The following is a 14,968-nucleotide window of genomic DNA, read 5'->3' on the forward strand; positions in this document are numbered from 1 at the left end:
TGGCGGTGAATAAAATTAATTTTAACATAATTAAATTTAGTATAATTAATTTTAAAAAATTGAATTTAATAGAATTGATTTATATTTAAATATATTTTATAAAAATAAGTTGAACAATAAATTTCAATGTAAAAATTACTTAGAATCAATTTTAAAAGTAAAATTACAAATTCTATCTTCAAGTAAAATCAATTTTGAAGGTAGAATAAATTTTACTTTTAATAAAGCAAACATTTCAAAGTCATCGAGAATCATTGTTAGGTCTCTAAATTAATTCTGAATTTTTAAAAGTCAATCCAAATATGCTAATAAATAATATTATAAGTTAGGTCGAACATTTATACGTTAAAACAGAAATTTAAACTTGCTGTTCTATACTGGTTAAAATATATTTTGTCTATTGGGAATTATTGATTTGGTGATTGCTACTTTTTTCTATTAACTTATTATAAAGATTAGTGATAAATAAAGGTGGATAAGATGGAATAAATCACAAGGGTCAAAATTTGAATAGATTAAATCGAGGTTAAAAATAAAAAATAACTCCAGATATAAATCATATTAGATCAATGACTAAATATAATTCTTACACGTTTCTATTATAGTTTAATCCCTACTCAAGATATAAATCATATTTAACAATTGTTTTATCTATTTTTATCTAGTCTAATTAAAAACAAATAAGAGAAATTACTCGCACCTCACTAGATCTATTAAATTAACATGACACTCCATTTTATAATATACATTAAATTATACCCCTCTAATATCTATTAAAAGAGTTTAAAGGTAATGTACTGACGGTAAATTAACTTTATACATACAACCAATCAAAATCCTTATATTTATCATGTCATATTAAGTTTTTTTAAATAAAATTATATTTTAATTAGATATATGGTTGTGATTGGTTGACAATGTAAAAATATTTTACACTATTAGTGCATATCTTTTTTTCTCCTATTAAAATACTACCGACACAACAACACTCCCTCTATATATTATAGTAAAATTAAAAAATCATACACATAAATAACATTTATCTTTAATTTTTATCTATTTTTTAAAATTTTCATTAATATATAAAAATTTATAAGATGTTAGTGCATATTTTAAAACTAAAAATATCAAATCATTTAAGAGACTAATATAAATTTTTCAAATAACTTATATAATAATAAAGTATGGAAAATGCTAATTGTTAAGAAAACATAAAAACAAGAAAGACAAGAATAAATCTCAACCATTCATTATCACCACCACCCCATGATTCCTATTAAAAAGGAAATTAAATTAAAAATAATTTAAAAACTTCCCTATAATATAATGACATGTGGACATTCTTGCATTTCTTCTCTAATTTCCTTCGTACTAAATAGCATTACTCATAAAGTATCAATAACAAATAACTTGAAATATAAAAGACAAAAATAAGTGTATTGAGGTATTTGTTATGTTTTTTTTTTATCAAAAATAATTGTCACTTTAAAATATTACTGAAATATTAATTTTCTCTTTTCATTAAAATGTTACTAACATCAAGCTATAATGAAAAACAATGTGAAGGACCATGCTGGAGGAGACGTTATGCAGGAAATCCGAAAGTTATTGAATTATGATTGGAAAGTGCATTTTGATTAGGGGTGGCGAGTCCGACCAGCAGAAAATTCGTTTTGTCCGCTTTTCCTTGTGATAGGATAAAATTTTAAGCTCGTTCTCTTTATTGTGTTCTCCCCCCTCTCTCTCTCTCTCGTTATTTTACAGACTTTTGTGGATATGAATTTTTTATACAATTTTACTATTTTAAAGTCTAAAACGTTTAATGCCCGTGGATTTTCTCCGCCTCACTTTTACTTTTTTATGGAGGGCAAAATTTTAAACCTGCACTCTCAAATATGTCTGCCCCGTTCCGCTCCGTTTTTTTACAGAATTCTGCGTGACATAAATAATATTTTTTAATTTTATTAAAATAAAAAATAAATTATTAATATTTTTAGTAATAATAAATAAATAGATAAAAAAATGTGAGAAAATGTGAGAAAAATAAATCTGACAGATATTTGAAAATAAGTTAAATGCAAAAGAATGGGAAAGTATAAAATTTTAGATGTTTATCTCTTTTGAATAAAAAATTATAAAAAGTGCCACTTATTAATGTTAGAATGTTTGATATGGTGAATTAATTAGTATATTTGTTAATTATCCGTTAGTTTTTTTAATGTAGTATAAATATTTTAAAGGATAATATTAAAAGAACATGCAATTATTTTTTATAGATAGATAGTAAATAGTAGATAAAGGTGCTTGTATATGAGAACTAACTTCTAATTAAAATATAGTTAATTACCAACCAACCAATGCAAGGACTTACTAAAAGCTGATCAGCTCCCTAAAAAAGAGAACCATCGCAACTATTTTTAACCACAACTCTAATGATTGAGCTAACAATTATTAAAAACTAATGTTAAAATATAAATTTACAAAATATACAAATTTAATGTACCACCCAATTTTCTTAATATGTACTCCATGCAATAAAAGTATTATGCTAGCAAAAGACTTTATCGTCAACATGTGGAGAAGCTAGCAAAAAAGACTTTATCGTCAACATGTGGAGAAGAATAACTTTCCACCATTATTCTCTTAAAATGATTGGAATGATGTGTATTGCATATGCCATACAACATTATTAGTTGCAGTAGCATACAATAATATTTAGTTGCAGAAACATATATACATCTCTCTCATATTTAAAATTCTGACATGAATTAAAATTATATATATCGAAAATTTATAATTAAAAAATTGTAAAAATTATAAATGTTTACTTGATTTCATATTAGTTAAGAATTGAAAAAGGTATATTAAGAAAAATATAATTATTGATTAATTAAAATCGAAAGATAATATGACATAAAATTATGATCAATTGGTCTCTTGAGGAACAAACAAACAACAGTTTGATTAAAAGTTTGTTTATAATGATATGCTTCTACACGAGCTGGATGTAAACAATAAATACAGATTATAGACAAAAAAATGAGAAGCTATGAACAGTCTTTCAGGTCTGTTTGAATGAACGTGAATTAACAGCTTTCTCTTTAAGTCTTCAAGCCTTATATATAGCCAATATAATAATATATCCGTTGGAGGGCAAATATGAAAAATCCAGAAGTTTGGCGGCTTGAACGTAGTTGGGGACAAGATCGTACAACACGTTAGTCCTTTCATGGTAGTGGAGCGAAACATTATTTTTTTACCACATACTATGTACTACGTGACATTATCTTCTATTCTTCTTGAACTTCAGAGGCTGAGAGCATGAGTTGGAAGAAAGAAAATAATCCTTGGGTCTTCAGAACTTCAAGTCTTCAGAACTATGTCTTCAGAGTCTTCAGCACTTGGTCTTCAATACCCTTTTGTCTTTAGAAACATAAATCTTCAGAGCTTCAAGTCTTCAGAGTCTTCAGCACTTGGTCTTCATATTGGTTTCTTAGGCGGTGTATCAGAGTCTCACACTTCAGAATCCTTATGAAGCATTTTGCTACTATTCATCAGAACTTGTGTAGCGTAGAAGAGGAACTTAGTATCTTTTGATGTGTTGGTCACGCCTTTCATCAGATTCAGAACCTATTTGTTAAAAGATCAAAGCAACAAACATTAGAGTACCAATATTGTTCACACAAACATACTCATTGCTATCATCAAAATTCAAAGATATGTTGCAGAACCAAATCTTGATCTAATAAATGGTAGCCCAACTAAAGAGTTTGTAGTGGATAAAGGGTTGAGGCAAGACGATCTGTTTTCACCTTTTATTTTTGTCTTGGTAGTGGAGGGTTTAACAAAGTTGGTAAGGAAGTCCATTGAGATCGAGGAGTTTTGTGGTTTTGCCGTAAATGGTAGGTGTATTGTCGATATCCTTCAATTTGCAGATAATACTTTATTGGTTGGGGAAAGTTTTTGGAAGTGTGTGTGAGCTATCAAGTCGGTGTTGAAAGCCTTTGAATCAGTCTTGGGGCTTGGTATTAATTATCACAAGAGAAAATTGATCGGTATTAATACTAGTTGCAATTTTTTGGAAGCCGCGTCAGTTATCCTTTCTTGCAAGGTGGAATCTAGTAAATTTATTTTTCTCGGATTGGATCCAATCCGAGGAAACATTCGACATGGGTTCCTCTTTTGAACAAAATGAAGAAGCGTTTATCGGGTTGGAAAAATCAGCTTCTTAATCTTGGTGGAAGGATTACTCTCTTGAAATCGATCATTTGTTCTCTCACTATATTTACTATGTCTTTCTATAAAATACCGGCGAAGGTGACTAAGGAATTTACAAGTATCCAAGACAAGTTTTTATGGGGTGGTTTGGAGGGCAAGAGAAAGATCTATTGAATGAGTTGGAAGAAGGTGTGTCTTCCGCTTGAATTAGGGGGGTTAGGCATAAAAAATATTTCGAATTTTAATATAGCTCTTCTTAACAAATAGAGGTGGAGAGTTATGCAAGGCCATGATAATCTTTGGTATGAGTTGTTGAGAACGCGGTATGGTGACATTTCCATGAAGACTTTTTGTGGTGTTGGTAGTGGTAATGATCTTCTTTCTCAATCTACTTGGTGGAAGGATATTACGAAGGTAGGTGTTTCATCTTGTAAGAATCTTATGGTGGCTTTGTGTAAGTTTGAATTGGGTAAAGGTTTTAATACATCTTTTTGGGAAGCTATTTGGTTAGAGGAGTCTAATTTTAGAGTGGTGTTTCCAGATTTATATTCGATTTTTTGTTTGCAAAAGATGTCAGTAGCCAGTATGGGGGGAGGGGGGTTGACGCCATGGAGTGTGGGTTTGGGGAGATTTTGGTATTAAAGATATTTTGTTGTCTCCGGATAATAGGTTGAGGTTTGCTTCGCTCTATTTGACGGTAGGGGTGTCGGAGTGGGGAAGTTTGGCCACGATAAGGTGTTTTGGTCCGTGGACCCGACCGAAGTTTTTTCGGTTTCTTGTTATGACTTTTATGCAAGATTTCGCATTCCTTCCGGTCTCCGGAATAGGAATGATGAGGTGTTGGACAAGGTTTGGAAGTTGGAGGTTCCTTATAAGATCAAGGCTTTTGGTTGAAAACTGTTTATGAATAGACTTCCTACAAAGGATCTTTTGAAGAATAAAGATATTGTCTTTCCTTTAAATTCTTTAAAGTGTGTTTTTTATCGTATAGATTTTGAGAGTAGGGATCATTCTTTTTTCAATTGTAAAGTGGTGAAGATTATTTGGAATGAGATAGTTCTTTGGGTTGGTAAATCGGTAAGTGGTCGAGGAGTGTTTATTCAATTTTATGGATTGGTACTCCTTTTGTAAATGAAAGAAAGTTAGGGAGGGCAAATTGGGAGTTGTTTGGCTTGCAACTTCGTGGTCTATTTGGTTATTACGAAATAATATTTGCTTTCGGAATGATGGTTGGAATGTTGATTATACAATTTGAAGTATAAAAATTATGGTTTGGAAGTGGGTGTTTTTAGGAGAAATTATTAATCTCAATTATAGCTTTTACGAATTTAGCAAGGATCTTTTGTTATTTCTTTCGTAATTTTAATTGGTCGGTAATTTCTTTCTTGTTTTTGTCGGATAATTTTCCCGTCTTGTTGTGTAAATAGATTGGAGAATCCTTAGTTCTTCCATTAATATCATCTTACTTTTATATATATATATATATATATATATATATATATATATATATATATATATATATATATATATATATATATATATATATATATATATATATATATATATATATATATATATTTTCTCTTTGAGTTACAACAAGATAAAATGCAAAATGTGTATTGTACCCCTTAAGTGAGGAAACAAATGGACTGATTTGACAAAGTAGCATACCGCCATGTGCTCCCGCTGTGCTTCCACATGCAACATTAGGCCTTTCATGCCCATTTTCAACGTATGTTCTGTAATCTATATATGCAGCAAAAGAAAAGATGGTAACACATGTTATAATTGATCATAACTCAAAGAAAAAGCTGACACCACGTTTAAAGAAACCAAATTCATATGTTTATTGTTTGGATCTGATTACTCTCCTCTTGATCTATGGCTAGGGTGTTTAGCAGTAACTTTCTTTAGAAGTGGCCCAAGCTATGTTAGGTGTTATGATTTGTAAATTGAATTCTTTGGAGTCGGGTTTTATAGTAATATCAGTTCTAATAAAAGAGAAATTTAATCTTTAAATTTAATAGTTTATATTCGATTGGAATTATTTTTTTAGGAAAGGATATATAAAGCAAAAAGGAAAAGAAGTACAAACTACAAATGAGAGACTATACAAAGACCCTTTTAAGAAAAAATAAATTTAAAATAAGATAAATCAAACTTATTCTTTACAAAATATATTTTAAAAAATAATGGGAATGAGTTAAAGTGAATTGAGTTTGTGATATAAGTCTTAGGTTAGCAAGACAATCTGCTCAACTACTTTTTTCTCTATAAATATGAGAAATAATCAAAGATATTTTTGAAATGACATTTACACAATTAATTCATCCGATGCTAATTTGACATGGTACCTTAAAAAGAGGTTTGAATGCTTGAACCACAACTATAAAATTCATTTCTAACCAAAAGTTGTGTCAATCTTTCTCATTAACAAACTCAATTGTTGACATAGCATCTTAAGAGTTCGACAATGAGAGAGTTCGAGATACCCAAAATGTAAGCAAAACTCCAAAAAATAAAAAGGTCATCAAAATCTCAAAGTCATGTATGTTCATAATGGAGACAACAATAGTATTATATCCTGCCCGGGAATAAACAGACAAAATGAAAGAAATAGAAGAAGAAGCAGGAATAAAATCATCTTTGAATCTAGCAATATTTCTTGCTATCAAAACAATATTGAACGAATGGATAATGGCGACATTAAACACTAACTTTCATTGATCGGACAAAGTTTTGTTGCAAATATTCCTGATGTCATCCCAACATTGAATGCGATTGTGAATGGCCGAGTTTAGAAGCACATTGACAATTAAAAAAGGTGGGAGCACCTGGGGGGATGCTTCTAAATCCTTTTGTCTAGCCTTAGATCAAAGGGAATATGACGGTTGCGAATTCTGACTTATAAAGAATCTATAATAGAATGATCACATTTCGAAAAATTCCAATTACGATCATTAATGAAGGAGCTAACAGAAGATCTTCACCTAAAATAGTGTCCCTATCTCAAGGACCAGAGGGGCGCCACACCAAGTGTCGTATCAAAAACTAATAGAGCTGCCATTTTAGAGAATCCAGGAAGAGTTATCTTTAATCTTCAAAGTCTCATGATTGACCCTAGACCAAATAGAAGAGAAGATGTGATGATGAATAACTTTATTCTTTCTTAAAACCCGATGCCTAAAAAGAATTTCCCAGGGTTCATTCGAATTGAAAAGATCCCAACTAAGATTCAAATTGGTGGCGTCATTAAAAGTAACCAACAATCTAAGACCTAAACTGCCTTAAGAAATAGGTTTACAAATATTCTTCCTAGCCATCATGACTAATTTGCTTTTAGTAGTTTCTCCACTCTAGATGAAAATTCTAGTAGCACATTCCAAATGTCTAACCAAAGTAATCGGCCACGCATAAATAGACATCAAATGAATGAGCATACCTTGAACTACCGACTTAACTAGTTTAACTCTGCCAACAAAGGATAAGAGAGATCCTTTCCAAGAAGCAAGCTTGCTGATTACCTTATCTATACGTTGAATAAATATAGCTCTGGTCCTGCCTTCAAAGATAGGAACCCCAAGGTAATTAAAAGGGGTGATACCTTTGCTAAACATGCTAAGGCAGTCAACATATTTAGTCTGGAAAAAGACATTGCCCCCCATAGATAGAATACTTAACAGAGTTAAAAACTTGACCATAAGCAATAGAATACTTTTTGTATACGGAGATGAGAGCCCTTGTGTTAGAGGTGTTACCTTTGTAAAAGAAAAAACGCCATCAACATAGAAAATGTGGGAGGGGATTTTGATTTGTTTAGGACTTGTAATTAAATCTAAATTCCCGAAATTCACCAACTGTGAGATTCTCTTACTGAGCACGTCTTTTGCTAAGTAGAAAAGCAAAGGCGAAAGATGGTCTCCTTTTGGGTTTAATATCTTGATGATTATAAGATATATTCAAAATCAATATTGTCAAATGAATATAAAAACTAGTATTTATTAATGAAGTTATGATCATCAACGAGTATAAACGCGCAACCTTTTATCCTTTTAAGCCGCTGTCTAATCTATCGTTGCCTAAAGTAAAAAATATTATAATGATTTAAGATAAATTTCTCATGAATCTTTTTTTATATATAGACAATAAAAAAGATTGATTATGAGTGAATTGATTATGTAAAATTGATTTTGAGTGAATTGATTATGTAAAATTGATTATGGATAAAAGTGAGTTAAAGGTAAAGTGATTTATGTTTGGAGAAATCTTTGTAAAAGTGAGTTGAACAATAAATTATAGTGTAAAAATCACGTTTAAAAATCACGTTTGATCAAAAGCTACAAATCCTAGCTTCAAGTAGAATCAATTCTGGAAAGCATAATCAATTCTGCTCAAGATCAACCAAACACGTCAAAATCAATTCTAGATGTCCAGAATCAATTCTAGATGCCTCAAACGTGAAACCAAACGTAGATGTAGTATGTGTTTGGTTATGCGGTAAGAAGAATTGATTTTAACAGAATTGAGTTTGACAGAATTGATTTTGGTTAAACGTGAGTTAAATGTGAATTGATTTATGGGTGTGTTTGGATTGGCGGTGGACATAATTGATTCTTGTAGAATTGAGTCTGGTAGAATTGATTCTATCAGAATTGAGTTTAGCAGAATTGATTTATGTTTGGAAACATTCATGTAAAAGTGAGTTGAATAATAAATTTCAGTGTAAAAAACATCCAGAATCAATTCTAGAGGCAGAAGCTACAAATTATAGCTTCAAGTAGAATCAATTCTGGAGACAGAATCAATTCTACTTTTGCCTAAACAAACATCTTAAAATCACTCAAAATCAATTCTACATTTGTAGAAGTGCTTTTGGCCCTTCTAAAAGCCAAACCAAATATTTATTGTTGTTTGGGTAGTTTGAATCAAAATTGCTTTTAGAAGTATAATTATCAAATTGGGTTTTAATATATCTATTTTTATAAAACATAATATATAGTTATTAAATTACTAATAATCAAATATAAAAATTAAAAAAAAAAATTAAATTAACATAATAATTAAATATAAAAAATTTAAAGAAAAATTACAAATTGATAATATAATTTAAAATGTATTATAGTGTTAAAATAGAATCACAAACTAACTATTTAGCTTATACTCTATAATTTGATCACAATTGACAAAATTAAATCTTGAAGTGATGTGCAGTAATGAAAAAGTAATAAAGATGAGAAGAAGATTTATTTTTGAGTGAGAAATTGGAGAAGAAGTAATGGCAATTAGGTAAGTATACCTGTAAAAAAAATTAATGTTTTCATTCATTTCTATCTTGAAAAACGCAGATGTGAAAGCTTCAATTTGTGGCTTTTGGTTTAACTCACGTTTAGATAAAAAAGCAAATCAGAAAAAGTGTTTTTGGTTTTACCCAAACATTATTATAAAAGAGGGTCCCACATTTTTGTGTCTTGGACGTGAGTTTGTGTCTTTGAGAAACCCATTTTCTTCTTGCTGAGTATTTGTTTTTGTAATTTTCATCCCAAAATATGCACATTATTGACAAATTAAAGTCATATTACTCTATCATTCAATAAATAAAATATGATTTATCGGTCTCAACTAATATTTGACATGATTCACCAATATTATGAGCATTTTTGTTTTAATTCAAATATAAAGTTTTTTGTATTTTCAAAAATGATTTTTATAAAATATTTTATAATTTTTTCAAATTAGTTTTTTACATGTCAAAAGACTAATTTTAATATCATATAATATAAATATACATTATTAAAAATCACAATATTTTTAAACAGATGTATCTAAAAATAATTTATATAAAAAATTATTTGAAATAACTTTAAATTTAAATAATTTTTTAAAATTGTATATCTAAAAAAAGTTATATAAAAGGATTAAACATTTAAAAGTAATATTTTAAGAATAATTATTTAAAATAAATTTTAATTTATTTATTTAAAAAATTAAGAATTTTTTTAATAAAATAATAATATATTACAAAATATCATTTAAAAAATACTGAAACAAACTGACCTTTTATATAATGTCTAAAAATTCATATCTTAGCACATAAAATTGCAACTCATGTTACAATTATATGTTTTTTTTTCTTTTCATCACCGGTATAGTTCAGTTCGGGAGATCAGCTCTGACATCAAGTGAGTCAAGTCTCCTTCTAGTTGCAGTTGCGGCAGATCGAACTGTAGTTCTCCCTATCAAGTTCAGTGTCAATCACTATTGAACCTACTAACGATTGGCTAATTATATCATTTCTTAAACAGAAAAATCTGAACGAAATTACGTTATAAGAATTAAATCACTACTAGAAATACACGTATTACCTGCGGAATTTCCTGCGGAAATAATTCCGCAGGTTTACCTGCGGATTTTCCTGGGATTTTCTTAAATAAAATAAATTTTCCTGCGGATCAAGAATTGGTAGAAAATTCCGCAGGTATACCTGCGGATTTTGCTGCGATTTATATATTTCAAACATAAAACGAAACTATAATGCAAAATGCGCAGGTAAATCCGCAGGAAAGTTTCCTGCGAATTTTGCTGCGGATATTAATTTTATAAAAACTAAATTATTATACAAAATCCGCAGGTAATTCCGCAGGAAATGTTCCTGCGGATTTTGCTGCAAATTTAACTTTTCTTAAAATAGTAGTAATTTTTGTCTTAAATTTTTTTAAAAATTTAATCAGTATATTTAATGGTTAATTATTTAATATTATTATATTAATATTTTAATGTGAATTGTGTTATTTTTGAATTTTCATCTTAAATTTTTAATAAAATAAAAGGTATTAAAAATTTTGAGAATGGGTATTCAAGATTTTTTTATAATAATCAATTTTTAAAAAAAATACATAAGTAACTCATATTTCAAAAATATTACCTCAATAACATGTTTGACCATTCTATATTGTGCCTTCTAGTTTGTTAAAATAACTTTTAATTTTATTTATAATAAATATTATGGAGTTTTTATTTTAATTTTTTTAAATAAAAAACCTATTTAGGGCCGGGCTCGGGTAGTAAATCTCGAGCCCATATTACACAGGGCCTTTTTGGCCCAGCCCTAAAAAGCCCAAAGCCCGCTTTGGCCGGCCCGTTTAAAGTCGGGTAGCCCATTTTGACAGCTCTAACCACTAATACACTATATTCAATTGATATTTTATTGTCAAATTTAATATAAAAAATATAAATTTTAAATTTTAAATAAAAAATATTAATATGATATGATATATAAGATAATATTTTATTTAAAATTATAATAATAATAAAATAATAATAATAATAAAAATAAAATAATATGAATATAAATCTAAAAAAATAGAGAAAGAGTTATCCTTCAATGTCGAAACCCTATCGAACATTCTCATGCCACTCTCATCTCTTCACTGTCGATCGTCGTCGTTCGCGTCCTCATCGCCTTCCGCCGTCCGCCGTTCACCGTCCTCCCGTCCACTGTTCTCCCATCCACCGTTCGCGTCCTCACCGCCGTTCACCGTTCTCGTCCTCGTCCTCACCGCCGTTCACCGTTCTCGTCACGGTTCGTAATCTCATTCTTTTTATAGCTTTTAATCTTGAATAAGTGACAGTGATTTTCTGAATATGAAGGATGATAAGATACATTTTAGAATCTTATTTTCTTTGAACTTCATGCCAATCATAGAAGTTTATAATCATTGGGTATTAAAGTTAAACAATAACGATTCATTTTCTGCTCTGTTTTATGGCTTCTAGCTGTTTGATGAAATGCACAGCTGAAACAAAACTTAATATTTGTTGTTCGGGAAGGTTTGAATGACGAGTAAGGACAATGCTGTGGAAGAGACACTAATAGTAGATGCTGTGTTTATTTAAAAGTGTACTACTGCCTTTCAGGATGCATTGGGTGGAGATGACATTGATATTGTAGCTGCTTCCCATGAAGAACTAGACGCGTAGTTAGAATCGTTGAGGGAAAAACTAGCTGAGGTAAAAAGAGTGCCAGAATTGATACTTAGTTTGTTTCTCATTTTATTTATATTGGTAATGAATATATTTCTGTTGAAAAGTGTAACGTTATGTTTGTTTCGGCCAAATCGATGGGTGAATTCAGAAATACATCTCCAAAAACACCCATAAAAAAGTGAAATATGGTGCGTTCATATATGCCTCTCTGAATTCAAAGAGTAAAACTATAATTTTGCCAGAAACTTCTAAAAAGGTTAAGGGTGTGTATAAAAAAATTCCTAAAAAGTTTAGAGATTGATTGTGTGAGAATTTTTTTTTTTTATAAAAATGCCAATTAAGTTAACAGTGACTAATTCTTATATATCCACTTCATTTAAGTACCAGCACCATTGAAACCACATATTACCTAAGAGTTTGCCTAACGTTGTTATCCGTAGAGACTAATGATGTAGTTATAGTCTACTAATACCTAGTCTAAGATATGGTAAACAATATTTTGTTGTATGATTGTGTCAAAGACTAGGTATTGAAAATGAGAGCTCTGTCCAGTTGTGTCTCTTTTTGGGATAATAGTGCTTCATTAATGCATAAGTTGTAACACAGCCTACCCCATGACTGATGAATTGTTCTATTTATGCCCTTTGCAGCTTTTACTGGACTGAAGAATGTAAATTTAGTACCTGCAGCTAATACTTATGTCCAGGTTTTTTTTCTTCTGATTACTGTCCTTCAATTAAGTTAAGATTGTAATTAATGTTGTTAAAATTCAAGAAATCATACAACACTTTATGGCAAGAAAAGAGTAATTTCAATTTTCATTTCTTGTAATAGTAAATAAAGGTTTGTATGGCAACCGTTATTTTATTAAAGAATACAGCCATTCAAATGAGATTCTGCTTTGGTTTCTTCATTAAATACATATTGAATTGATGAAGGGAAGTATATCATCACGTGCTTGATTTTGTTACACTGAATTTCTTTTGCTGTTAGATTCGAGGATTGGCATGGCCTTGTTTGCTTGTTGGATTGGTTGCTCAGAGTGCAAGGTGCAAACATACTATTTTTTTTCATCCCTTCCTGTTTTCAGGTTGTTGCTTCGTATATGATGGCTTTAATTAGTCTTTCCGCTCCTGTATTTATTTCCTTGATGCTAAAGGTTGAATACAATATTTTTGTTATATTTGTTGCTCTTTATCTCGAGTAGTCGAACCCTTAAATGTAACTGAAAGTTTCGATGTTTAGATGGCTTTCTACTCTCTACTCATATATTTTGCTACATCAATGGGTACACATACAACGGCTGCCCATCAAGTTAGTTTTACTCTTGTCTTGTATTTTTTAACTATTCCTTTGACCGTCTATCTGCATATTTTCTGAACACCAAACTTACGATCATTGATAATGCAACTCTTATGTTAGGTCATGATTCAGATCTTCTGGATATGCACAGTATGTGATGAACCTCTCTCCCAAACTGCTCAGGCATTTATGCCTGAGTTGATGTATGGAGTAAATCAGAGTTTGGAAAAGGTTAGTGTTACTTATTCACTGATTTCAAAAGATCTCTCCTCCAACCTCATATATCCAGTATTGGCTTTAGAGCTCTCTATTGTGCTCAGTTGAATTTCACATTATATAGGCAGATCATCTTTATTTTTTGTTTGAAGGGTAGTTTTAAACAATTAGCCGGTGTTTTCTTACTAATTAATATTGCAGATTCTCTCAATACATTGTTATGTATATTCAAAAGTTCCCTGAGTTTATATTACAATGACAGGCTAGGTCACTTCTAAGGTCTCTTGTGACTGTTGGAGCTATACTTGGGTTGCTCTTTGGGATAGTTGGAACATTTATTCCTTGGTTATTCCCCTACATGTTTACACCCTGATCAGATGGTCATCCAGGAAGTTAGTTCTTGAATTTTTAAACTTTAGATCAGAAATTTCCACTATCTCCTCTGTCTACACTGTGGGGGCAAGATTACTGATGGAAATACAGGGTTTTTTATGAACTAAACATATGTATGTAATTAAGGCTTATGTTAGTGGTTAACTAGTTTGTGTGATTATGCAGATGCACAGGATCCTGATTCCATACTTTTTAGCGCTAGTGGTCACACCTGCAACTATCAGCCTGGAGGGACATTGCTGGTACGCTCGTGTGTTCGATTAGAATATTTGGGTTTTCATTATTTAAGGAGTTTCCACTTAATTATTCTAGGATCTCTAACTTTGTCTTGTATTTACTTATTTGTTCCTAGCTTGTTTCTTGTTACTACTCATTCAAATAAAGGCAACTGAATGCATTATATTGCAAGTATTATTTTAAGGTTGTAAGCTAATTGTGTATATTTTAAGGTCGGCAAACCTTTCTATTTTTATGGTGGCTTTCAACATGAATCTGGCTTGAAAGCGTTGAGGCGGTGAATTTTTGGTTAACATTTCTACTGGTTTTTTTGCCCTCCCTGTAATACTTCTAGGGGAGCAAATATTAATATAGATATTTTTTTTTATTTTTTTAATATATTTCCTGCGGATTTATCTGCGGACTGTTTCCTGCGGATTTAGCTGCGGAATTACCTGCGGAACTTCCTGCCGAAAATATTACCCACGAAGGTTTTAGCTGGGGACAAGAAACCGCAGGAAAATCCGCAGGTAACGTGTTTCCTGCGAAAATTTAGCTAAATTCCGCAGGTAAATCCGCAGGAAATTTGAATATTTCTAGTAGTGAATGCTTCAGATGCATCAATGACAATTAAGTTGCT

General features: G+C 30.5%; 1 protein-coding gene across 4 annotated transcripts; it reads left to right on the forward strand.

Annotated features, from left to right (window-relative positions):
• The first annotated feature begins 11,765 nt into the window (after positions 1–11,765).
• Positions 11,766–14,697, forward strand: LOC131639840 (protein DETOXIFICATION 46, chloroplastic-like). 4 transcript variants are annotated; one of them, XM_058910284.1, is made up of 6 exons: positions 11,766–12,225; positions 12,852–12,907; positions 13,195–13,250; positions 13,447–13,515; positions 13,624–13,734; positions 13,982–14,697. In XM_058910284.1, exons 3-6 carry the CDS (start codon positions 13,209–13,211, stop codon positions 14,090–14,092), a joined length of 333 nt encoding a protein of 110 aa, XP_058766267.1. In that variant the 5' UTR covers positions 11,766–12,225; positions 12,852–12,907; positions 13,195–13,208; the 3' UTR covers positions 14,093–14,697. The 4 variants fall into 4 exon arrangements, 3 of the variants coding, with proteins under 3 accessions (XP_058766267.1, XP_058766269.1, XP_058766268.1); XM_058910286.1 differs by having other exon boundaries at positions 14,278–14,697; XR_009295075.1 differs by having other exon boundaries at positions 12,852–13,515; positions 13,982–14,111; positions 14,278–14,697.
• The last annotated feature ends 271 nt before the right edge of the window (positions 14,698–14,968 follow it).

This window comes from Vicia villosa, unplaced genomic scaffold (assembly GCF_029867415.1).
Source record: "Vicia villosa cultivar HV-30 ecotype Madison, WI unplaced genomic scaffold, Vvil1.0 ctg.002804F_1_1, whole genome shotgun sequence".
Taxonomy (NCBI): Eukaryota; Viridiplantae; Streptophyta; class Magnoliopsida; order Fabales; family Fabaceae; genus Vicia; species Vicia villosa.